Source organism: Cricetulus griseus, chromosome X (assembly GCF_003668045.3).
Source record: "Cricetulus griseus strain 17A/GY chromosome X, alternate assembly CriGri-PICRH-1.0, whole genome shotgun sequence".
NCBI lineage: Eukaryota > Metazoa > Chordata > Mammalia > Rodentia > Cricetidae > Cricetulus > Cricetulus griseus.
Window position 1 is genome coordinate 623,192 of NC_048604.1, and position 25,324 is coordinate 648,515.

The following is a 25,324-nucleotide window of genomic DNA, read 5'->3' on the forward strand; positions in this document are numbered from 1 at the left end:
CCTGCCTGGATCAGCACTTCTCTACTACATTTCCCAGAATCCTCTTTGATTCCTAGTTCCGTCTAACTTGCTGTCTCATTGGCCAAACAGTATTTTATTCAATAATCAATAAGATAAACATACACAGTAGTACATTCCCCATCAATAGTACATCATTTGGAGGAAGTCAGGCCAGGAAATCAAACAGGCCAGGAACCTGGAGGCAGGAGCTGACTGATGCAGAAGTCATGGAGGGGTGCTGCTTACTGGCTTGCTCCATCTGACTTGCTCAAACTGCTTTCTTATAGAAGCCAGGAACACCATACCAGGGATGGTACCACCCACTATGGGCTAGACCCTCTGCCATTTATCATTAATTGATAAAATATCTTAAAGCTGGATCTCATGGAGGCATTTCCTTGATTGGTACTCTTTCCTCTCTGATGAATCTAGCTTGTATCAAGTTGACACATAAAGTCAGTCAGTCAGTACAGCTCCCACAGGCTTATCACTGTTAAAAATCCACAACTCAAAGTCTCTTCTGAGACTCAGAGCAATCTCTTAACAGTAACCCCTGTAAAAAATCAAAACCAAAAAGCAGATCGCATACTTCCAATGTACAATAGTACAGAATATACATTACAATTCCAAAATGGAAGAAAGGGAGGATCTTGTCTTAGGGTTTCTATCACTGTGATGAAACACCATGACCAAAGTAAATTGGGGAGGAAAACGTTTTTTTGGCTACACTTCCATAGCACTGTTAATCATCAAAGGAAATCAGGACAGGAACTCAAACAGGCAGGAACTTGGGGACAGGCACTGATGTAGAGGCCATAGGGGGTGCTGCTCACTGGCTTGCTCAATATGCCTCGTTTGGCCTGCTTTCTTTTAAAACCCAGGACTACCCAGGGATGGAACCACCCCCAATAGAATGGGCCCTATCACATCAAGCACTGTAACAATAAGTCTTTCCACCAAGCCGCCCAAGCCCTGCTGCCACGTGGGCACTTTCCACCAGGACACCCAAGTTCTGCCTGCCACCACGTTAAGGTCCCAAGTAACATACAGAGACTTATATTAGGTACAAATGCTGCTTGCCCAATGACTAGGATTTCTCATCTTCTAGCTCAGTCTTAATTATCATAAATCTATATATTTTATAAGACTTATTGGATGCCAGCAGCAAATGTCTATCTTCCCAGGCTCATATGGTGACTCTGCACTTTCTCCTACCTTTCCCAGAATCCTCCTTGACTCCTAGTTCCACCTATCTTTTTTTCCTATTGGCCAACAGTACCTTTTATCAACCAATAAGACAATCATATACACAGAAGGACCTCCCCCATTAAAGCACTAATTAAGAAAATGTCATACAGGTTTCTGTATAGTTTCTGTATAGCCCAATCATTATATATATATATATATATATATATATATATATATATATATATATATATATGAATCTCCCAGCCAATTTTCCCTCCCTCCTGACTGAGGAATTTTCTTTCTTTTTTTATAAATGTTTTATGCATAGTAAACACTAGAAATATTCTTTTAATGGGTAGCTATATGAATGTTACTTATAATCAACAGAAGATGGTCATTAAACAAAAAGTCAAGTGATCATAGTAATATGTATTTTGTCTTAGTCAGTATTCTATTGCTATGAAGAGACAACAGGACCACTGCAACTCTTATAAAGGAAAACAATTAATTGGGCTAGCTTACAGTTTCAGAGGTTTATTGCATTTTATGATCATGGTTGGGAAGCATGGCAGCATGCAGGCAAATATGGTGCTGGAAGAGGAGCTGAGAGCTCTACATCGGGATCCACAGTCATCAGGAAGAGAGAGGCACTGGGGCTTGCTTGAGCTTTTGAAACCCCAAAGCTCACCTCCAGTGATATACATCCTCCAACAAGGCCACACCTACTCCAACAGGGCCACATCTCCTAGTAGTGCCACTCCCCAATGACTGTGCATTCAATTAAATGAGCCTATGGGGGGCATTCTTTTTTATTTTACTTTACATACCCATCCCAGTTCCCCTCCCTTCCTCCTACTCCTCTAACCTTTCCCCCCATCTGCTCCTCAGAGAGGATTAGGCCTCCCATGGGGAGTCAATGAAGTCTATCCCATCACCACATTGGTGCAGAACCAAGGCCCTTCCCCCCTGTGTCTACACTGAGCAAGGTACCTCTCCATAAGAAATGGGCTCCAAAAAGCCAGTTCATTTACTAGAGTTAGATGTTGGTCCACTGCTAGTGGCCTCACAAACTTCTCAAGCCATCCACTGTCGCCTGCATACAGAGGGCCTAGTTAGGTCCTATTCAGGTTCCCCAACTGTCAGTCTGGAGTCAGTGAACTCCTACCAGCTCGGGTCAGCTATTTCTGTGGGTTTCCCCATCATGATCTTGATCCCTTTGCTCATATTACTGATCCTCTCTGTCTTTGACTGAATTCCAGGAATCCCAATGGTAAGTTGTGGATCTCCACATCTGCTTCCATAAGTTACTGGATGAAGGTTCTATGCTGACAATTACTATAGTCTTCAATCTGATTACAGGGGAAGGCCAGTTCAGGCACTCTCTCCACTATTGCTTAGAGTTTTATCTGTGGTTATCCTTGTGGATTCCTGGAATTTCCCTAGTGCCAGGTTTCTTGTTAACCCCATAATGGCTCACTCTATCAAGATATTTCTTTCCTTGCTCTCCTTCTCTGTCCTTCCCCCAACTTGAACATCTCATTCTCTCCTGTTCTCACCACACCTCCTCACTCCTCTTCTCTCCCCTTCTACTCTTCCCCTCCCTCCCATACTCCCATTTTACTCAGGAGCTCTTGTCTATTTCCACTTCCTTGGCAGATTCATGTACGTTTCTCTTAGGGTACTCCTTGTTACCTAGATTCTCTGGGGTTGTGGTCTGTAGGCTGGTTATCATTTGCTTTATGTCTAAAATCCACATATGAGTGAGTACATGCCATATTTGTCTTTCTGTATCTGTATTACCTCTCTCTGTTTCTTTTTATATCTCTGTCCATTTTCCTGCAAATTTCTTTTTTTATATAATTTTCATTTAAATTAGAAACAATTTTATTTTATATACCAATCCCAGTTCCCTCTCTCTCCCATCCTTCCATGCCCGCTGCCCAACTCCATCAACTCCCCAGGGAGGGTGAGGCCTCCCATGAGGGATCATGAAAGTCTGTCACATCATTCACGACAGGCCCTAGGCCCTCCCCTGTGTATCTAGACTGAGAGTATATCACTCCATGGGGAATGGGCTCCCAAAGTCAATTTGTGCACAAGAGATAGATACTGGTTCCACTTCCAGAGGCCCCATAGACTGCCCAGGCCTCCTAACTAACACCCACGTTCAGGGGGCCTGCTTTGGTTGTATGCTGGTTCCCCAGCTGTCTGACTGAGGTCCATGAGCTCCCACTTGCTAGGGTCAGATGTTTCTGTGGGTTTCCCCAGCATGGTCTTGACCCCTTTGTTCATCACTCCTCTGTCTCTACAATTGGATTCCAGGACTTTGGCTCTGTTCTTAGCTGTGTATCTCTGATTCTGCTTGCATCAGCTACTGGATGAGGCTCTAGGATGGCATTTAAGATAGTAATCAATCTCATTATAGGGGAAGTTGTCTGCAAATTTCAATCTGTCATTGTTTTTCACCATTAAGTAGTACTCTGTTATGTAAATGTACCATATTTTCTTTATCCATTCTTTGGTTGAGGGGCATCTAGGTTGCTTACATGTTCTATCTATTACACATAATGCTGCTATGAACATAGTTGAACAGATGTCCTTGTGGTATTGCTGGGTCTTGAGGTGGATTGATTCCCAATTTTCTGAGAAGCCGCCATACTGATTTCCAAAGTGGCTGTATGAGTTTGCACTCCCACCAGCAATGGAGGAGTATTCACCCTTTTCCACATCCTCTCCAGCATAAGCTGTCATTGGTGTTTTTGATTCTAGCCATTCTGACAGGTGTAAGATGGTTTCTTAAAGTTATTGTATTTCTCTGATGGCTAAGGGTGTTGAGCAATTCCTTAAATGTCCTTCAGCCATTTGAGTTTCTTCTGTTGAAAACTTTCTGTTCATATCTGTACACCACTTTTTAATTGGATTATTTGGTGTTTTTGTTACTAGTTTCTTGAGTTCTTTGTACATTTTGGAAATCAGCCTTCTTTCAGATGTGGTGTGGGTGAAGATATTTTTTCATTCTGTAGACTGTCATTTTGTCTTCTTGACAGTGTCCTTTGCCTTACAATAGCTTCTCAGTATTATGAAGTCCCATCTATCAATTGATGCTCTCAGTGTCTGTAATATTGGCATTTTATTTTTAGCAAGTTGTCTCCTGTGCCAATCCATTCATGGCTACTTTCCCACTTTCTCTTCTATGAGGCTCAGTGTGGATTTATGTTGAGGTCTTTGATACACTTGGACTTGAGGTTTGTTCATGGAAATAGATATGGATCTATTTGCAATCTTCTACATGCCAACCTCAAGTTATGCCAGCACCATTTGATGAAGATGTTTTCATTTTTCTATTGTATAATTTTAGCTTCTTTGGCCAAAATGAGGTATTAAGGTATTCCTTTTTACATAGTTCTCTGGAGTTGTGGATTATAGCCTTGTTATCCTTTGCTTTACTTCTAATATCTACTTATGAGTGGGAACATTTATAGAAGGGAGTACTACTCAGCAGTAGAAAAAAAGCAATGGCATCATGAAATCTGCAGCCAAATGGATGGAATGGAAAAAATCATCCTGGGTGAGGTAACCCAGACCCAAAACATTTTCTTTTTTTACATTTTTTTGAGACAGGGTTTCTCTCTGTGGCTTTGGAGGCTGTCCTGGAACTAGCTCTTGTAGACCAGGCTGGTCTCGAACTCACAGAGATCTGACTACCTCTGCCTCCCGAGTGCTGGGATTAAAGGCATGCGCCACCAACGCCTGGCTCCAAAACATTTTCTAAGTATCAACATTTACATACTACCATGTTAGATACCAGAGATAGATGAAATACTTGCTTATTTATTAGTGTGTATTAGTTATTAGATTCATCATATTACATTTATTACCTCTTTAATCCTTCGAGATAAACATTACCTTCACTTTACATATAAACAAGGACATAAGAAGAACTCAATCCAATATAAGAGAGGAAGACAAGCAAAGCACCTTTATTATGTAGTACAATAATTTGCTAGAATAAAGGTATTATATATAACATGAAGTAGAAACTCAGGTAAAGCAGTACTTAATTTGTCTGAGTCAGGGAAGACTAAGCATGAAAAATATTTTTTTCAATTAACATTTGAAAGAGGTATAATGTATGGTGATATTTTGTTTATGATCTAACAAATAATGCTTGCCTGAAGATCAGAATGCAAAGCTAGCCACACTAGTTAGCCATAAAGACCAGGCAGTGATGGTAAACAGTTTTAATCCCAACACTCAGGAGACAGAGGCAGACAGATCTCTGTTAATTCAATGCCACCCTGAGCTACATGAAATTGATCCAGTCTAAAAGAGAAACAGAGCTCACTCACAGGTAATCTCAGTACTCGGTATCTCACAACTTTAATCCCAGCACTAGAAAGGAATATAAAGTGGGAGGAGACAGGAGCTCAGTGCAGTCTCAGGTTTGGTGGAGACAAATGCAGTCTGGAGATGCAGTCTGAGGACAGGACCGCCTGTAGAGGTGAGAACTCTCTAGTGGCTGGCTGCTTTGCTTCTCTGATCTTCAGCTTTAACCCCAGCTAATAACAATTAGAATTCGTGCTACAATAATGGTTTATTCCTGATAGTATTACAGAGATAGTTCTATCTAGGAAGGGGAGGAAATTAGTTTTAGTTGGTGCAAAAGTATTGGTAAAGCATTAGACCATTCTGGTTTCTATGTGCAGCCCCATGGATGTATATGAGGAGGAAATGACTCAGTGATTTGAAAGTGACCTGGTTTACCAGGAAATCGATAATTCAATAAATATCTTTCCTACATGGCTTTAAATACATACATGTTCATATTTCAACACTGGTGCCTGCTTCCCCTTACCATGCAAGGTAATTTGTAGCACTAGAGTCTTCCTAAGTAGATAACTAATAACAATAAATACTTATTTTCAGAGTGTAATATGCACTTTAAAACCAATAAAATAAGTTGTTGTTTTAATTGGTAGGTAGATCTGTTGACACCAATGATTATTCATGGCATCAAGACTCAGGGTGCCCGTCAGAAATTTTCCAGCCTCTACATCTCACAGTTTATCATCATGTATAGTCTTGATGGAAAGAAGTGGTTGAGTTATCGAGGAAATTCCACTGGAACTTTAATGGTATGTAATTAGTTCTTTCATGAGAGTGCATGAAAACTTTAAAGAGAGTTTGACAGATGGTACAGCCTAAAATCCCCCAAAATGAATTTTCTTCCTGTAGGTTAATATTAATGTTTATGGACATACAAAAAAGTCAAAGTGTTAATGCTTTCATACATGATAAAAATACAAACATGTTGTATTATGACAATGTGAATTTTCTTAGGGATCTATAGTTTCTCAGCCAAAACCATGAATGGAGATTAAGATCTATCTTGTACATGAAAGGATGGGAAAACCTTGGAAATTTATTCTCTAAAAGTAAGTTCAAGGAAATTAAATAGCTATAAGTTCTTTTTATCATATATACACTCAATCATTTTATGGGTCTTTAAATTTTAATGAATTTTTATTTAAATTAGAAACAATCTTATTTTACATACCAATCCCAGTGCCCTTTCCCTCCTGTCCTCCCATTCTCACCCCCATCTACTCCCAAGGGAGGGTGAGGCCTTCCATGGGGGGTCATCAAAGTCTGTCACATCACTTGGGGCAGGACCTAGGCCCTCCCGCATGTGTCTAGGCTAACAGAGTATCCCTCTATAGGGAATGGGTTACCAAAGCCCTTTCGTGCACTAGGGAGAAATACTGGTTCCACTACCAGAGGCTCCATAGATTGCCCAGGTCTCCCAACTGACACACACCTTCATGGTGCCTGGTTTAGTCCAATGCTGGCTCCCCAGCTGTCAGACTGGGATCTGTGAGCTCCCACTTGCTCAGGTCACCAGTTGGGTTTCCCCAGCATGATCTTGACCCCTTTGCTCATCACTCCTCCCTCTCTACAACTGGATTCCAGGACTTTGGCTCAGTCAGTGCTTAGCTGTGGGTCTCCACTTCCATCAGCTACTGGATGAATACTCTAGGGTGGCATTTAAAGTAGTCATCAATCTCCTTATAGGAGAAGGGCATTTAAGGTAGCCTCCCCACTATTGCTTAGTTTCTTAGTCAGGGTCATCCTTGTGGATCCCTGGACATTGCCCAAGTGCCAGACTTCTCTTTAAGCCTATAATGGCTCTCCCTATTGAGGTATCTCTTTTCTTGCTCTCCTTCTCTATTCTCCTCCCAACTAGACTTTCCTGATCCCTCATGTTCTCTTCTCCCCTCCTCTTTCTCCTACCTCCCTCCCCCCTTCCCCCATGCTCCGAATTTGCTCAGGAGATCTTGTCCCATTCCCCTTCTCCATGGGATCATCTATGTTTCTCTTAGGGTCCTCCTTGTTTCCTGGCTTCTTTGGAGTTGTGGATTGTAGGCTGGTTATCCTTTGCTCTATGTCTAATATCCACTTATGAGTGAGTAGATACCATGTTTGTCTTTCTGTTTCTGGGTTACCTCACTCAGGATGGTTTCATCTAGTTCAATCCATTTGCCTTCGAATTTCAAGATTTCATTGTTTTTTTTTTTCCCGCTGAGTAGTACTCCATTGTGTAAATGTGCCACATTTTCTCCATCCATTCTTCAATTGAGGGGCATCTAGGTTGCTTCCAGGTTCTGGCTATTATACATAATGCTGCTATGAACATAGTTGAACAGATGCCCTTGTTGTATAAATGTGCTTCTTTTGGATTTATTCCCAAGAGTGAAATTGCTGGATCTTGAAGTAGACTGATTCCCATTTTCCTGAGAAACCACCATACTGATTTGCAGAGTGGTCTTACAAGTTCGCACTCCCACTAGCAATGTAGGAGTGTTCCCCTTTCTCCACATCCTCGCCAGCATAAATTGTCATTTATGTTTCTGATTCTAGCTGTCTGACAGGTATCTGTCAGTTGGTATCTCAGAGTTGTTTTGATTTGCATTTCCCTGATGGCTAAGGATGCTGAGCACTTTTTTTTCTTAATTTCCTTCTTTATTGGGAACATTTTTATTCTTTAATTACTACTCATATTTACATATCCATCTCCCCATTCCCTCACGCTCCCATCCTCCCATGTTCCCCACCAACCCCCCGAATCCATTTCCCAATTCCTCCCCAGGGATAGTGAGGCCCTCCACAGGGGACCATCAAAGTCTGTCACATCATTTGGGGGAGGGCCTAGGCCCTCCTTGCTGTACCTGGGCTGCAATAGTATCCCTCCATAGGGAACAGGATCCCAAAGTCCATTTGTGCTCTACATATAAATGCTGGCTCCACTGTTAGAGGTCTCATAGACTGCCTTGGCCTTCTAGCTGGCACCCACATTCAGAGGGCTTGGTTTGGTCCAATGCTGTTTCCCCAGTTTTATGACTAGGGTCTCCATGCTCTCAGTAGGTCAGGTCCACTGTTTCTGTGACTTTCTCTAGTACCATCTTGGCTCCTTTGCTCATCCCACCTCCCTCTCCACAACTGGATTCCAGGAGTATGATTCAGTGCTTAGCTGTAGGTGCCTGTTTCTGCTTTGAACAGCTACTGTATGAAGGCTCTACAAATGGTAACCAAGGTAGACACCAATCTCATTATAGGGGAAGGGTATCAATGGTATCCTCTCCACCACTGCCTGGATTCTTAGTTGGGGTTATTCCTGTGGATCCTCTAACATTTTCCCTGTGCCAGACCTCTCTCCAAACCTGTACTGTCTCCCTCTATCAGGGCATCTCCTTTCTTGCCCTCTTCTATTCCTCCCCTGTCTCAGTCCTCTTGTTCTCCCCTCCCCTTCTCCCCTTCCCACCTCCTTCTTTCCTCCCCCCCCCACGTGCTCCACTTTGTTCAGGGGCTCTTGTCCCCCCACTTCTTCGAGGGACTATGCAATCTTCTCTTGGGGTCCTCCTTGTTTTCTAGCTCCTCTGGCAGTGTGATTGTAGACAGGCAATCCCTTGCTCTATATCTAAAAACCATATATGAGTGAGTGCATACCATGTTTGTCTTTTTGTGACTGGGTTACCTCACTCAGGATGGTTTCTTCTAGTTCCATCCATTTTGTTGGGCACTTTCTTAAGTGTCTTCCAGCCATTTCAGATTCTTCTATTGAGAATTCTCTATTTAGTTTAATACCCCCACCTTTTGGTTGTAAGCCTAGCCTTTAACATCTAAACTATTCTTCCAGCCCTGTACCCTACTTTTTAATTGGATTATTTGGTGCTTTGGTGACTAGCTTCTTGAGTTCTTTGTATATTTTGGAAATCGGCCCTCTGTCAGATGTGGGGTTGGTGAATATCTTTTCCCATTCTGTAGCCTGCATTTTGTCTTGTTGACTGTGTCTTTTGCCTTACAGAAGCTTCTCAATTTCAGAAGGTCCCATTAATTAATTGTCAATCTCAGTGTCTGTACTACTGGTGTTATGTTCAGGAAGTGGTCCCCTGTAATAATTCATTCAAGGGTACTTCCCACTTTCTCTTCTAAGAGGCTAAATTTATGTTGAGGTCTTTGATCCATTTGGACTTATGTTTTGTGTATGGTGATAGATAAGGATCTATCTGCAGTCTTCTACATGTCAGCATCCTGTTATGCCAGCACCATTTGTTGAAGATGCTTTCTTTATTCCATTGTAAAACTTTAGCTTCTTTGTCAAATATCAGGTGTTAGCAGGTGTGTGGGCTAATATCAGGATTTTCAATTTGATGCCATTGGTCTACCTGTCTATTTTTGTGCCAATACCAAGCTGTTTTCAGGACTACAGCTCTAAAATAGAGCTTGAAGTCTGAGATGGTGATGCCTCCAGAAATTCCTCTATTGCACAGGCTTGTTTTGGCTATCTTGGGTTTTTTGTTTTTCCATATGAAGTTGAATATTGTTCTTCCAAGGTCTATGAAGAATTCTACTGGGATTTTGATAGAGATTGCATTGAATCTGTAGGTTTTTTTGTTTTAAATTTTGGATTTTTTTTTTTGGTATGATTACCTTTTTAACTATGTTGATCCTACCGATCCAAGAGTGTGGGAGATCTTTCCATTTTCTGGTGTCTTCTTTAATTTCTTTCTTTAAAGACTCAAAGTTCTTGTCATTCAGGTCTTTCACATGTATGGTTAGAGTTACTCCAAGATATTTTATGTTGTTTGTAGCTATTGTGAAGGGTGATGTTTCTCTAATCTCTTTCTCAGCCCATTTATCATCATTTGTTTATTTCTTGCATTTTTGTCTTTTCCTCCATTTCTTGCATTTTTTGTTTTTTCTTCTATTTCTTTAAGAGATTTTCTCATTTCCTCTTTGAGGGTCTCTATCAGCTTCATGAAATTGTTTTTTGTTGTTGGTTTTTGTTTTTTGAGACAGGGTTTCTCTGTGACTTTGGAGGCTGTCCTGGAACTAGCTGTTGTAAACAAGGCTTGTCTCAAACTCACAGAGATCCCCCTGCCTCTGCCTCCTGAGTTCTGGGATTAAAGGCGTGCGCCACCATCACCCGACTCATGAAGTTGTTTTTGAGGTCATTCTCTTCATCTGTATTGGGATGTTCAGGTCTTGCTGGTGTAGAATCCCTAGGCTCTGGTGGTGTCATATCAGTCTTTCTGTTGTTGAATGTGTTCTTCTACTATCATCTTCCCACCCTTTCTTCCAGTGGGTGCAGGTAGGGTCTCTCCCTCTCCCAGTTGGTAAGGCTCTCTCCAAGTGGGTTCAGGGGGGTCCAAAACTCCAATGGCTGCAAATGCTGGATGGTTTGGCCTGCCCCCAGGTCTCTGAGGGATTCAATGCATGGGATGGGACTACTGCATGCAGTCCCTGGGTGAGGAGACTCCAAGGAGGGGTAGAAGGTGGGCTGGAGAAGGCCCCACGCTCACCTCTTCTGGAGGGTGCAGGTGGGTCTAAGACTTCAATGGCAGCAAATGCTACTCTTTTTCTTTACTTTTTTTACACCAATTTATGTTGCCCATATACTTTTAAATGTGGAGCCTCCTGCTGAAGTCTGATGAGTTTCCAGGGGTCGGTCGGTCAGTCTGTCTGTCTGTCTGTCTGACTCTCTCTCTCTCTCTCTCTCTCTCTCTCTCTCTCTCTCTCTCTGTGTGTGTGTGTGTGTGTGTGTGTGTTATTATCATACTATTATATAACATTCCTTTCTTCCATTTTTCCCTTCCAAATCCTCCCATATAACCCTTCTATCCTTCAAATTCATGTCCTCCTTTTCAATTGTTATTGCATGAATATATGTTCCTAAATATAACCTGCTCAGTCTGTATAATATTACTTGCATTTATTTTTTCAGGGCTGGCCATTTGGCACTGAACAAGCAAATACTCCTGGCTTTCCTCAGTTGTCTATCGTTCTTTGTTTAGGGTTGAAGCCTCTTGGGCGTTTCCCTGTCTATTTTAGCATGTCCATTAGTGTCATCCTTGTTCCACTCACATTTGGGTAGTCATGTTGGTGAGATGTTATGGGTATAGATTTTGACATTACTGGGAGAGACAATCTCACAGCAAACTCTCTGATCCTCTGGTTCTTAATATCTTTCCACTCCCTCTTCTACAATGTCCCCTAAGTCTTAGGTGTGGGAGTGTTTTGTAGATATATATCCACAACTCTGAATATTGATTGGTTGTTGTTTTCCATAAGTGGTGAGGGATCAAGACTACACTTATCTATGGGTATTAGAAAAATGTTTATAGATTGTTGTTAGGTATTATGCTGGTTTCATAAAGTAGTGGTTATAGATTCTTTTCCTCTAATAACCATACCTCATTAGCACTGAGTAGTTAGCTAGGTTTCCAGTGCCAGGCATGATATCCCTCTTTCTGAGAGGGTCTTAAATTCAATTAGAGAGCTGTTGATTACCATTAAGCTATGCATGTCACTATTGCACCCTTAGGGTTATTGTGCCATTTTGGTCATTGAAGTATTTCATGGGCATAGTAGCTGGGTATGACTATTGGTTGCCTCCCTCCTTTGGAAGCTTGCATGGTGCCTTCTGGTACCATGAAAGCTAGTCCTCATAGAGGGCACATTCAGCTTAAGAGTCTCTGGGTCCTGTTTCTGAAGTACATATTGTGTTCAGCAGTAGCAACTTACCTTCCGCTTCTGGGATCAACCAAGGGCAACAGCAGTAAGCTGTATGTTTTTGTAGTCTCTTGGATTGAGCTACACTTTTAAAGAAAGTGTAGATTATACATTTCCCAGCAGCTATCAGTTATAAATAGTTCCCTGACTAGGAGTGAGACTTCATGTCCACCTCCCCTCTCTGTGATGAGATTTGGTCTGACTTGAACTTGTGTAGGTCTTGTGCATATTGACACAACCACTAAGAGTTCATATGTGTAACTGTCCTGCTATGTCTGGAAGACACCATTTCCTTGCAGTTATCAACTACCTATGGCTTTTATACTCTTTATACATCCTCTTCCACAATAATCCTTGAGCTTGGGAGGAGGGGCATTATATATATATATATAATGCTGTGTGTGTGTGTGTGTGTGTGTGTGTGTGTGTGTGTGTGTGTGTGTGTGTGTGTGTACATTACATGTAGGGCTGTGAGCATTCTGCAGTCTCTTATTCTCTGCACCTTGGCCAGTTGTGGGTCTCTGTGTTAATCACCATCTACTTTAAAGAGAGGCTTCTCTGATGAGCGTTGACAGTAATAAGTGATGATGAGTGGTTTAATACTGTTAATTTGGCAGAATAATAGTATTGAGTTCTCTTCTAGGGCCTATAATCTCTCTAGTAACAGGTTCTTGGCCTGAAAATGTTGCTAGCTATGGGTTTCATCTTGTGGAACAGGCCTTAGATCTAAGCACAAAGTGTTTGGTTACTTTCATAAGATTTATGCCATTATTAAACCAGTAGAAAAAAAATCAGGCCAAACCTGTCATTATTGCAGCTCACAGGGTACATAGCTGGGTAAGATTGTTGATTATGTCTCTGCCCTGGAAGTGTGCATACATTGCATCACATCACTATAAAAACTAGCTAATAGGAATAAATCTTTTTTGTCAGAGCCAGCTTAGTTTTATGTTATATGACTGAAGTGTGTGGTGTCTTCAGCAATATGGTCTTACCATAAAGTTCTGTGGGGTAATTTATAACGTTGGAAACAGCCTGCAATGTTTGGGAGCCTATGTAAACTCACTGGCCATGCAAAAATCATAGCCCATTCCTCACACTGGGCTTTCACTTTGTTAGCCTCTGCTACCTAGTGGGGATATTGCTGTCTCTTTATAAGGTAATTCCATTATAACTCTCTCCATATAAGTATATTTTAGTATCATCAACAGTAGTAGGTTTTCATATGACTTATTCAAAATGGCCTTCATGTCATTTATACCTCTTCATATTCCCTCCTCTTAACCTGACTTACCCACTCCCACTCAAATATAACCCTTCCTGTTCCATTATTCCCTTTTAACCCTATATACAAGTGAGTTTTACTTTCCCTCTCTTGAAAGCCCCTCTATAGCCCCTTACTAATTTCCTGACCTCCATGGGTATTCCACATAGAATACATGTATCTGATTCAAAGCCAAAAATCTACAAATTTGAAAAAATGATGTTTGTTATGCTGGGTCTAGGTTATCCAACTCAGAATGATTATTTCCAGCTCCATTGATATATCTGAAATTTTCATAAGTTTGTTTTTCTTTTCTTTTTTAAACAGAGTCTCTCTACATATCCCTTGATGTCCTGGAATTCATTATATAGACCAGGCTGGCCTTGAACTCACAAGTATCTGTCTGCCTCTACTTCCCAAGTGCTTAGATTAAAGGTGTGTTCCACCACACCTGGCTAATTTTGTTTTTCTTAGTGATTGAGTAATATTCCATTGTGTACTACATTTTCTTTGTCTATTCATCAGTTGATAGACATCTAGGCCATTTCCACTTCCTAGCTATTGTGAATAGAACAGCAATGAATATGAATGAATAGCAGGCATCTTTGTAGTATAAAATGGGGTCCTTTGGGTATATTCCCAAGAGTAATATATCTGGATCATGTGGTAGGTCTATTTCTAGCTTTTTAGGAACCTCCACATAAATTTTCATACTGTCTACATCAGTTTGTACTCTCACCAGCAATGAAAAAGTATTTCCCTTTCTTTGAATCCATGCCAGATTTGTTGTCCTTTCTTTAAATCTTAGCCAAAGCAGTTTTAAAATTCATTTCCCTAATGGCTAAGAATGTTGGACATTTAAAAAATGTTTCTGAGGAATTTATATTTCACTTTTTGAGAACTCTCATTTTAGTTACATGCTGTATTTTTCAATTGAGTGTTTTTCCCTTCTTTTGGTGGTTTTTAATTTTTCTTTCATTTTCTTTCTTTTTGTATTTTTTGACAGTGCCTCACTATGTAGCCCTGGCTGGCCTGAAACTCATTATGTAGACAAGGCTAGCTTCTAACTCAGTGGTTCTCACTCTCCCTTATGCCGTGACCCTTTAATACAGTTCCTTGTGTTGTGGTGACCCACAAAATAAAATTATTTCATTGCTGCTTCATAACTATGATTTTGCTACTTTATGAATTTTAACATAAATATCTGATATGCTGAATATCTGATTGTAACCCCAAAGAGATTGTGACACATAGGTTGAGAACCACTGTTCTAATTCACAGAGATATTCCTGTCTCTGCCTCCAGAGTGCTAAAATTAAAGGTGGGCACACTGGCTGTTTGTTTTCTCAATATATAAGGTGCTTTTTGTTTTGCTTTTGTTTTTTACTTATTTATGTAATCCGGATACTAACGATCTGTCACACTAATAACATTGCATTGGGAAGGAGGGAGCAGAAAAGAAGTAGGGACAGGCTGTAAACCTCAAGGCCAAAACCCCAGTGACTTACTTCCTGGATCAAGATTTTACTTCCCAAAGTTACCAAAATTTTCCAAAACTGTGCCACCAGCTTGAGACCAAATGTTCCAAACATGAACGCTTCTGAAGGCCATCTGCATTCAAACTACAATATCTCAGAACTTTATAAATTCAAGATATTTGTATAACTCATACTTCTAAAGGTTCAGTGTCATGGTATTAGCTTCTGTTCATCTCTGCTGAGATCCAGATGGAACATAGCATCACATTAGTAGAAGTATCTATGAGAAAGATCATATTGGCAATATAGGGAATAAGAGAATGATTCAGGATGAGGTTTTCTCTTTTATGACAACTTAATCTTGCATAAGAACAAGAATTCAACAAGAACTACCCCAATTCCATCTGAAGACAATGCCCCCCCATGTCCTCTTACTAGGTTCTTTCTCTTCCTCTCACCATTGCCCCCTCTCTCCTCTCATCTCACTGTGTATCTCCAGCTGTCGTAGATTCCCTAAGTGGAAGTAGACCAGGCTAGCTTCAAACTCAGAAATCAGTTCACCTCTGGCTCCTGAGTACTTGAATTAAAGTTACATGCCATCATGCCAGGCTTAGGTTCTATCTCTCAAAGGGCCTGCTATTAATGGATAATTGGAGTCACTTCAATCCTTTGTGGTATGGCCTTAAAGGTTGGGGACACATTTCCTAGAGTACCTTCCCAGAAGAAGAACCAGAGACCAGAAGAAATGTTAAGGAAATTTTTAATGAAACCAGAGTTTAGGGAAAGGATATTATATCTTGCAAGGAAGGACAAGGCAAGCCATTTAGGAAAATAACAAAGAATGAAGTAGTATCAAGTCTTTGTTTATTAAGGGTTTTATTTAAATAGGCCTGAAAATTGCATTCTGCTGAGAAAGTTGGCATTAAAAATTTTTAAACTGGGGCTGGAGAGATGGTTCAGAGGTTAAGAGCACTGACTGACTGTTCTTCCAGAGGTCCTGAGTTCAATTCCCAGCAACCGCATGGTGGCTCACAACCATCTGTTATGAGATCTGGTGCCCTCTTCTGGTGTGCAGATATACATGGAAGCAGAATGTTGTACACATAATAAATAAATAAATAAAATCTTAAAAAAATTTTAACTGCTTCATTAAGAACCTGTCTTTGCCTGATGGTGGTGGTGGTGGTGGTGGTGGTGCATGCCTTTAATCCCAGCACTCAGGATGCTCAATTAGGAAGATCTCTGTTAGTTCAATGCCAGCCTGGTCTACAGAGCTAGTTCCAGGACAGCTAAGGCTATTACACAGAGAAAATTTGTTTCAAAACAAAACCAAAAAAAACAAAACAAAACAAAATCTGTCTTCTCAGGTTCGGGGTAGATGGCTCAGTGGTTAAGAGCAGTGGCTGCTCTTCCAGAGGACCTGGTTTCAATCCCCAGCACCCACACACTCTATAACTCCAGTCGCAGGGGATCTGATATCCTTACACAGAAATACATGCAGGCAAAACTAAAAAAAAAAAAAAAAAAAAAAAAAAAAAGAATCTGTCTTTTCTCCCACTTCTCTAATTCCTTGCCTACCTATCATGAAGATGCTATGCTACAAATTTAGATGGATAGATACACGGGGGGTAGGGGGTGACTAGGTCCTGTACCAAATGATGTGACACACTTTGATGATCCCTCATGGAAGGCCTCAATCATCCTTGAGGAGTGGATGGGAGATGGGATGGGGGGGTGATGGGGGTGGGAGGATGGGAGGGAGAAGGAAATGGGATTGGTATGAAAAATAAGTTTGTTTCTAATTTAAATAAAATCTAAAGAAAAATCTTAGACCCTAGTCGTAAAGCTGGGGAACCAGCATTGGACAGAACCAAGCCCTCTGAATGTGGGTACCAGTTAGGAGGCCTGGGCAGTCTATGGGACCTCTAACAGTGGAGCCAGTCTTTATCCCTAGAGCACAAATGAACTTTGGGAGCCCATTCCCTGTGGAGGGGTACTATTGCAGCCCAGATACACCAAGGAGGGCCTAGGCCCTCCCCCAAATGATGTGACAGACTTTGATGATCCCTCATGGAAGGCCTCACTATCCTTGGGGAGTTGGGGGGTGGGTTGGGGGGTCAGTGGGGGGCATGAGAGGATGGGAGGGAAAGGGAATGGGGGATTGATATGTAAAATAAGATTGTTTCTAAATAAAAAAAATTTATTGAAAAAAAATTTTATGAGAACAAAAAATGAAATTTAGATGGACTTTTTGTATCTTTCTACAAGGTCTAAATTTATTGAAAAATAAATTCATAAATTATGTTGATTTTATTAGCTATGGTTTGGCAAGTAGTTCCAATTTACCTTGATAATTGGCTATTGGAAAAAAATGGGTTCTTTTATTTCTATCTTTACTAATATTAATTCTTGATTATTAATATAATTATAATTACTAATTCTCAGAAAAATGTATTAATACTTCACACAATAATAAACAAATATGAAGGTTACAGAATGACTAAAAATGGTTAAAGAGCCTGTAGATTTCAGAGATACCATCTTGAAGTAATAGAAAGAGAGCTGATGCAAACTGCAAGGGATAGTCTGTAGGGGACCAAATAAGAAGTCTTATGAAGCACAGAACAGAGCTGTTTTCAGTTGCAGAAATGTCAGATGCAGTTACAGTTGACAAGACATTTTAGCTGTTAGTTTGATGTTGGCCAAGTGTCACAATCAGGAGAAACTGGAAACTGCACTACAGCTTGAGCTCAGGAACAGAGGCAGAGTCTTTTGATGTGGCAAAGTTCCTGGACAAGACTCATGACAAGTGACCTTGTGACTGGTTAGTGTGCTTACCACACATTGGTCTTGAGGTGCTCCTTCTTCCACTGTCCCAAGTAAGGGGGTTCTATGTGGTTGTATTGTTTAGTTCATGTGCCTGGTGTTTCTGGTATGTCTTAATATATTTGGATATATTATTTACTGGTGTAAATAAATTGTCATTTTATGCCTCCTAGTGTTCTGTCAAATAGTGGTTATCACTTGTGTAAACAAGATATAGAATCATTATCACTTGGTTCTTACTCTCAAAATGGAGTAGCTCAGGACAAAACTGTTGCTTTATCAAACTGAATAATTTAAGACTAAGCAGGCCAGCTTCTTATCCTCTACCACAACACTTCAATACCACCACATTCAGCATCAGCACCAACACACAAAATTAAGAAAAAAACTAACCCAAACAATAGCTACATGTTACTAGGGGTGCTGATGAAAATGGCCCTTCCAAAGTAGTTGGGTGGATAGGGCTAGTGTTAGGACTACACATGAGTGGGGTTGTATCTCAGTCCACAAAATGTAGTCTACTTCTGAGTGTAAAATCAAGATTACAGGCAGTAGGCTGATGTCAAACATCTATACCTGGTTTGGTGATTCCATAGTGTTTCTCAGCCTCCTATGTGCATCCCAAGATGCCTGGCAAATTGTTTTTCCTGTGAAATGAGAGCTAGATATCTCTTATTTCACCAGCTTACTGGTGTAACTATTCAAACTCCGCCTTTCTGATTGCTCTGTGATGCTGTGCTGGAGTTACAAAGTGCTAATGGCTTCCTCAACTTTTATGAAGTACCCAAGGTAGAAAACCACTTCATTTCACCTAGACCACACTGAACTACCTTGTTCTACTCTTCCTCTTGGTGCTTTAAAAAAACTTCATGTATACCATGCATACATCTATCTATTCAGTATATTGAAAAAAATGCCAGAAGGAAAATGTAAATAAAACCACTTTTCCTTATTCTTTGTATTTACTTTCCACATATTTTTGATAATCTCTTATAATAGGTCTTCTTTGGCAATGTGGATTCATCTGGGATTAAGCACAATAGTTTTAATCCTCCAATTATTGCTCGGTATATTCGTTTACATCCCACTCATTCTAGTATCCGCAGTACTCTTCGAATGGAGTTGATGGGCTGTGATTTAAACAGTAAGTGCCAAGTCGTCCCATATTCTTTTCTTTCTCAACCAAAAGTAGAATACCTGTTTTAGTTATCCTGAGACTGTGAGGAGGATTTCTATCACAGAATACAGAACTGTCACTGATAAAAAACCAGCAACAACAACAAAAACCCCAGCACAATCCTGAAATAAACAAAAAATAGGACTTTGTTACTGTAGTTATACTAACTATAGGGTTCATCAGAAGCAGTCATCTCTTATACTTCTATCAACAAGGAAATTAAAATCAAGCAGTGATAAGCAAAACTGACAACAAAATCTAGGCATTTTAGCAACGGCAGAAATTGTGTAAAAGTTGATGCCTGAAAATTATCATGATGACAATATCTCTAGAGGATTGAAGGCAGTCCAGTCAGTGAAACCTAGGCTGCAGCCTACCCATGTGACAACATTGCAATTTTGTTTCTTTGAGGTTGTAGCATACCATTGGGAATGGAGAATAAAGTAATATCAGATACACAAATTACTGCCTCATCCTACTTCACCAATATGTTTGCCAGTTGGTATCCTTCACAAGCTCGACTTCACCTCCAGGGAAGGACTAATGCCTGGCGACCTCAGGTAAGAACAACATATTTACCACTTAACTAATAAAAAATATATAATAGAGCCTGGGAAAAATAGGATAAGCCCTTGTTTTTCATAGTTGGTTCTTTTCACTGTTCCTAAGAAGAATGTTTAGGGAGGTCAACAATTCTCCACAGGCATTTAGTTGATATACCATGTGATTTTACACAGCATTCACTGAAGAAAGAAGTGATCATTAATTAACTACCTGGAAGAATACTAGGCTAATATCTGTGAACTCATCATGGTAGCTAAAGCCCAATACAGAGTTGGTGAGATGGCTCAGCAGATCAAAGTGCTTGCCACCAAACCTGATGAACTGAGATCAGTCCTTAGAGTTCACATAGGGGAAGGAGAGAACCAACTCCTTTAATTTGTCCTCACCCCCCCACAGGCTCCATGGCCCATGAGTGTACACACACACACACACTACACACACCAGAACAAATAAGTAAATGCAATAAAAAATTTAAAGTCCAGAGTATTATTATTTTGAATGAAAGAGTTTGTCTATTATATTGCCAGGCTTTATATTCTAGTAGATACTCATTTGGCACTTTCTAGGAACTTATTAAGTGGGTGACCCAAGAAGATTAAAACAAATAATTTTGAAAAATGTGGCTCTCAGGATTCTTAGTCAAATAAAGAAAGAAGGCAAACCATTATCTATGGTAGTAAGAACTGCAGTGTGGTTAAAAAGAGAGTTGTAAATTTCTGGAAGCAAATAGTGACAAAGGAAATATTATTCCAATATCTCTTCCTCAGGTGAATGATCCAAAAGAATGGTTGCAAGTGGACTTACAAAAGACAATGAAAGTCACTGGAATAATAACCCAGGGAGTGAAATCTCTCTTTACCAGCATGTTTGTGAAAGAGTTCCTTATCTCCAGCAGTCAAGATGGCCATCACTGGACTCACATTTTACACAATGGCAAAGTAAAGGTATGTTCTCACAAGAAAGGTACAGTGGATATGGTGACTCAAGCCTATAATATTGTCACTTGGTTCAAGGCCAACTTGAGTTACAGAGTAAGACCCTGCCGTAAAAAAATTAATGAAAGGCATAATGCCTGTCATAGATCTTGACATTTAAAGATAGAACTAGAATGATTTGTGACCACCCTCTCAGAACAAACTTTACTAAGTCCATACATTAACAGAACACTGTGAATGACATTCTGAGAGAACACAGCAACTGCAAGCAAGGAAGTAAAATTCCAAAGAAAGAACAAAATACAACTAAGAATTTGCTGCACATGAAAGTGGAAGACACATGCTGAGATTGCTGGGCTTCTCTGCCCTGGAGCAGTGCAGAGTGCAGAGAGTGCAGGGGTGAGCTGTTTTGGCCTCTGACTTGGGCCCAACTTCTGCCTTCCCACTCGGGGAACTCCTGCCCAGGGGTCTGCAGGTAGGTCGACTTGGCTCCTGAGGACCAAGCAACCCAGAGTCTACTGACATCTCTGCCCCAGTCCTGCTCTCACCCACCTGGAGAGCAAGTGCCTCAGACCTGCCTGCGCCCACCTTGAGACTCATCAGAGTATTGGAGTCAATTGCAACCAAATGAAGACAATTCCGGACCCATACACACCAGGAAAGGAAGAGACATTACCTGCACTCACTGGAAGAAGAGATGGGAAGACAACAATATAAGAACACATCCAATAACAGGAAAACCAATATGACTCCACCAGAGTCTAGGGACTCTACACCAGCAAGACCTGAACATCCCAACACAGATGAAGCAGCTGAGAGCAACCTTAAAAACAACTTCGTGCAGATGATAGAGACCCTAAGAGAGGAAATCAGAAAATCTTCAGAGAAGTGGAAGAAAAAACAAACCAAAAGATGCAAAAAATCAAGGAAAGCCAAGAAAATACAATTAAACAGCTGAAGGAAACAGTTCAGGACCTGAAAACTGAAATAGAGACAATAAAGAAAATACAAACTGAGGGAATGCTGGAAGTGGAAAAGCTGAGTCAACAATCAGGAACCACAGATGCAAACATAACCAACAGAATACAAGAAATGGAAGACAGAATTTCAGTTGCTGAAGATAAAACTAGAGGAAATAAATTCATCAAGCAAAGAAAATCTTAAGTCCAACAAATCCTTAACAAAAAACATCCAAGAAATATGGGACACCGTGAAAAGACCAAACCTAAGGATAATAGGTATAGAAGTAGGTGAAAAAAATCCAATACAAAGGCGCAGAAAACATATTCAACAAAATCATAGAAGAAAACTTTCCCAACCTAAAGAAAGACATGCCAATGAAAGTACAAGAAGCCTGGAGAATGCCAAATAGAGTGGACCACAAAAGAAAATCCCCTCGTCACATAATAATTAAAACACCAAACGTACAGAATAAAGAAAGAATATTAAGAGCAAGAAAAGAAAAAGGCCAAGTAACATATAAATGCAAACCTATCTCCATGGAAACTCTGAAAGCCAGAAGGACCTGGATAGATATTCTACCAACTCTGACAGAACATGGATGCCAGCCCAGACTACTATACCCAGCAAAGCTTTCAATCACTATAAATGGAGAAAACAAGATATTCCACAAAAAAAAAACCAGATTTAAACAATATGTAACCACTAATCCAGCCATACAGAAAGTACTGGAAGGAAAACGCCAACCTAAGAAAATTGACTACACTCACAAAAACATAGGCAATAGATAATCCCACTTTACCAAAAGCCAAGAAAAGGAGGGTAAATCCACACACACAATACCACTGCCAACAACAAATCAAAAACAAACAAGAATAAACACTCAATGGACCTTAATTTCCCTCAATATTAATGGTCTTAACTCGCCTATAAAAAGACACAGGCTAACAGTTTGGATACGAAAACAGAATCCATCCTTCTGCTGTATTCAAGAAACACACCTCAAATTCAAAGACAGACATTATCTCAGAGTAGAGGGTTTGATAAGATATTTCAATCAACTTGTTCCTAATTTGAACTAATAAAATAAAAAAAAAAGATATTTGAATCAAATGGACCCAAGAAACAAGCTGGGGTACCTATCCTAGTATCTAACAAGTTAAACTTCAAACTAAAATCAATCAAAAGAGATGAAGAAGGTCATTTCATATTCATCGCAGGAAAAATCCATCAGGAAGAAGTCTCAATTCTAAACATCTATGCCCCAATACAAAGGCACCAACATTTGTAAAAGAAACATTATTAAAACTCAAATCACAAATAAGACCTCACACAGTTATAGTGGGAGACTTCAACACCCCACTCTCACCACTGGACAGAACCACCAGACAGAAACTTAACAAAGAGACAAAGGAAATAACAGAAGTTATGACCCAGTTGGGTCATAAAGGAGATCAAGGGGATAACAAAACATTTTTTTTGTTGTTGTTTTTTCGAGACAGGATTTCTCTGTGGCTTTGGAGGCTGTCCTGGAACTAGCTCTTGTAGACCAGGCTGGTCTCAAACTCACAGAGATCCACCTGCCTCTGCTTCCCGAGTGCCGGAATTAAAGGCATGCGCCACCAACGCCCGGCCAACAAAAATTTTAAACATGCCATATTTTGTACATCTTTGAAAGTTTTGAGGATCATCTATTTAAAATACATCTATATGATATGGAAGCATACCTAACATATCTACAAATTTGATTATTATTGATGACTAACTACTGACCTGTGTTTCTTGATTATCATAAATAGTTCATAGTAGTAGCTTTCAAAACTAGAATTTTACCCTGAATTTTTAAATGAACTGCCTAGGTACAATACCTTACACAAGAGCAGAAACATACATACAACTTGTTGCAACAAAAATAACCTTAAATTTTTATAAATATACAAGAATCCTTTAAACAACAGTAGACATATATATATATATATATATATATATATATATATATATAATATATATATATATATATCCACCGTTAGAGGTCCCATAGACTGTCTTAGCCTCCTAGCTGGCACCCACATTCAGAGGGCTTTGTTTGGTCCAATACTGTTTCCCCAGCTTTATGACAAGGGTCTCCATTTGCCAGGTCAGGTCCACTGTTTCTGCAGGTCTCTCCAGCCCTGTCTTGGCTCCTTTGCTCAACCCTCCTCCCTTTCCACAACTGAATTCCAGTAGTGTGGGTCAGTGCCTAGCTGTGGGTGTCTGTTTCTGCTTCGAACAGCAACAGGATGAAGTCTCTCCTTCTAAATTATAACAAACATCCATGACCAACAAAATAACCAAAGACCCCCCCATACTCCTTTTGTCTTGGGAATGTGACATTATATTTTCTGGACTTCTTCTTGCTGAATGGGGGTGAAGTGTTTTTAGGGTTCCAGAGGGGAAATTTGAAATAATGACCAACCTGGGAAGAACAGTTATTACCTTTGTTGATAATTGTCACCTTTCAAGTTTCAGGAGTCTCCCTTGATCAGACCAGATCCAAATCAACCTGGGTTAAATCCATAGCCTCTTGTTTCCTGTGGAAACAAAAGCAAAACTGCTTTCCAAACCATTTTTTTAGTTCCATTTGACAAATACATTTTTTACTTTTTTAGAGTTAAGGCATTCTTAAAATAACTAGGCTGGTTTATTTCCACAGTCACTCTTTCAATTCTAGGTCTCTTCGTAACTGTCTGTTGTTTTTCGGCAATCAAAAAATTCAAAATCATCACAATATTATACAGGATTCAGACTCCCTGTATATTTCCCATTTTATGTGGCTTTTTTCTTTGATATTACTTTTACTGTCTCTTTACAGACTTAATTTTCACAATTCTTTCTTTCTATAAATGTCAATACCATTTTTCTTTTTTTTAAGCCTATATACATTGTAAAACACCCTGGAACCTATTTAGAGGATTTTCCATCTGGATCTCTTTTACTGAGTATCTCTTCTAGTCTTTGCAAACTGCACGAGCAAACAAGTTAAGCTACATGTGGCTCCTCCAAGTACAACTCTATCAGCTGGCTCCACCTACTTCTTGGGTCAGGAAAAGCCAAGCCTAGAGCTCACAGTGTGGTTGGAGGTTCATGGCTGAGAACTGTCCTAAACCTTTCTAGCTATGAAGCCAGTACCTGAATTGCCACAAGTGGCTTTTACTTAACTTGCCATTTCTAGCTTCTCTTTAGCACTACCAGCTAAACAGCATTGCCTCTTAAAGGAGCAGTGTCTTCTTTCCAGCTTTCTCAGGTTCTAGGTGGATATCCTAGTCCCACATTGGTGCACCATTTTGTTGTGAGATGTTTTTACTTATTTGACTTTTTCTTTCTTATTTCTGTATATCTTACTTTCACTTTTTCTCTGTGGCTGGCTGGGTGACTGGCCCCTGATGTCCTCCTCTCCTTGTTCTCTTGCTACTCCCTCCCTTCCTCATTTCTCCTTCTATTTATACTCTCTGACTGCCAACCTAGACTACCCTTGCTCCTGCCTCACTTATTGGATGTTCAGCTCTATATTAGACCATCGGGTGTTTTAGACAGGCAAAGCATCACAGCTTCACAGAGTTAAATGCAACATACACAAAAATAACACAACTTAAAATAATATTCTACAACATACTTTTATGTCCTCAAATATGACTGGCTTACAAGTGGATTTACCTCCAGTATCTCAATGTGGCAAGACACCTTGAATCTTGGACTTTATTCCCAAATTTCTCTCTTCCTCACCCTGTCTTGTAAAGTTACACACTTTGTTGTGTTGCTGCTAAAATGTGTGAAAACAGCATATGTGACTAATAACACTACCTACCATTTACTATATACTCAT

General features: G+C 40.1%; 1 protein-coding gene across 10 annotated transcripts in view; it reads left to right on the forward strand.

The window, feature by feature from the left end:
* Window positions 1-25,324, forward strand: part of F8 (coagulation factor VIII) — a 148,975-nt gene that overhangs the window by 120,938 nt on the left and 2,713 nt on the right. For 7 of the 10 annotated variants that reach the window (XM_027432495.2, XM_027432492.2, XM_027432493.2 and 4 more), the window contains 4 exons: window positions 6,168-6,323; window positions 18,826-18,970; window positions 19,415-19,563; window positions 20,335-20,511. In XM_027432495.2, the coding sequence (XP_027288296.1) occupies window positions 6,168-6,323; window positions 18,826-18,970; window positions 19,415-19,563; window positions 20,335-20,511 (627 nt within the window). Of the gene's footprint in view, window positions 1-6,167; window positions 6,324-18,825; window positions 18,971-19,414; window positions 19,564-20,334; window positions 20,512-25,324 lie in introns of those variants that run through there. The other 3 variants (XR_003488308.1, XR_003488309.1, XM_027432499.1) reach the window with 3 other exon arrangements.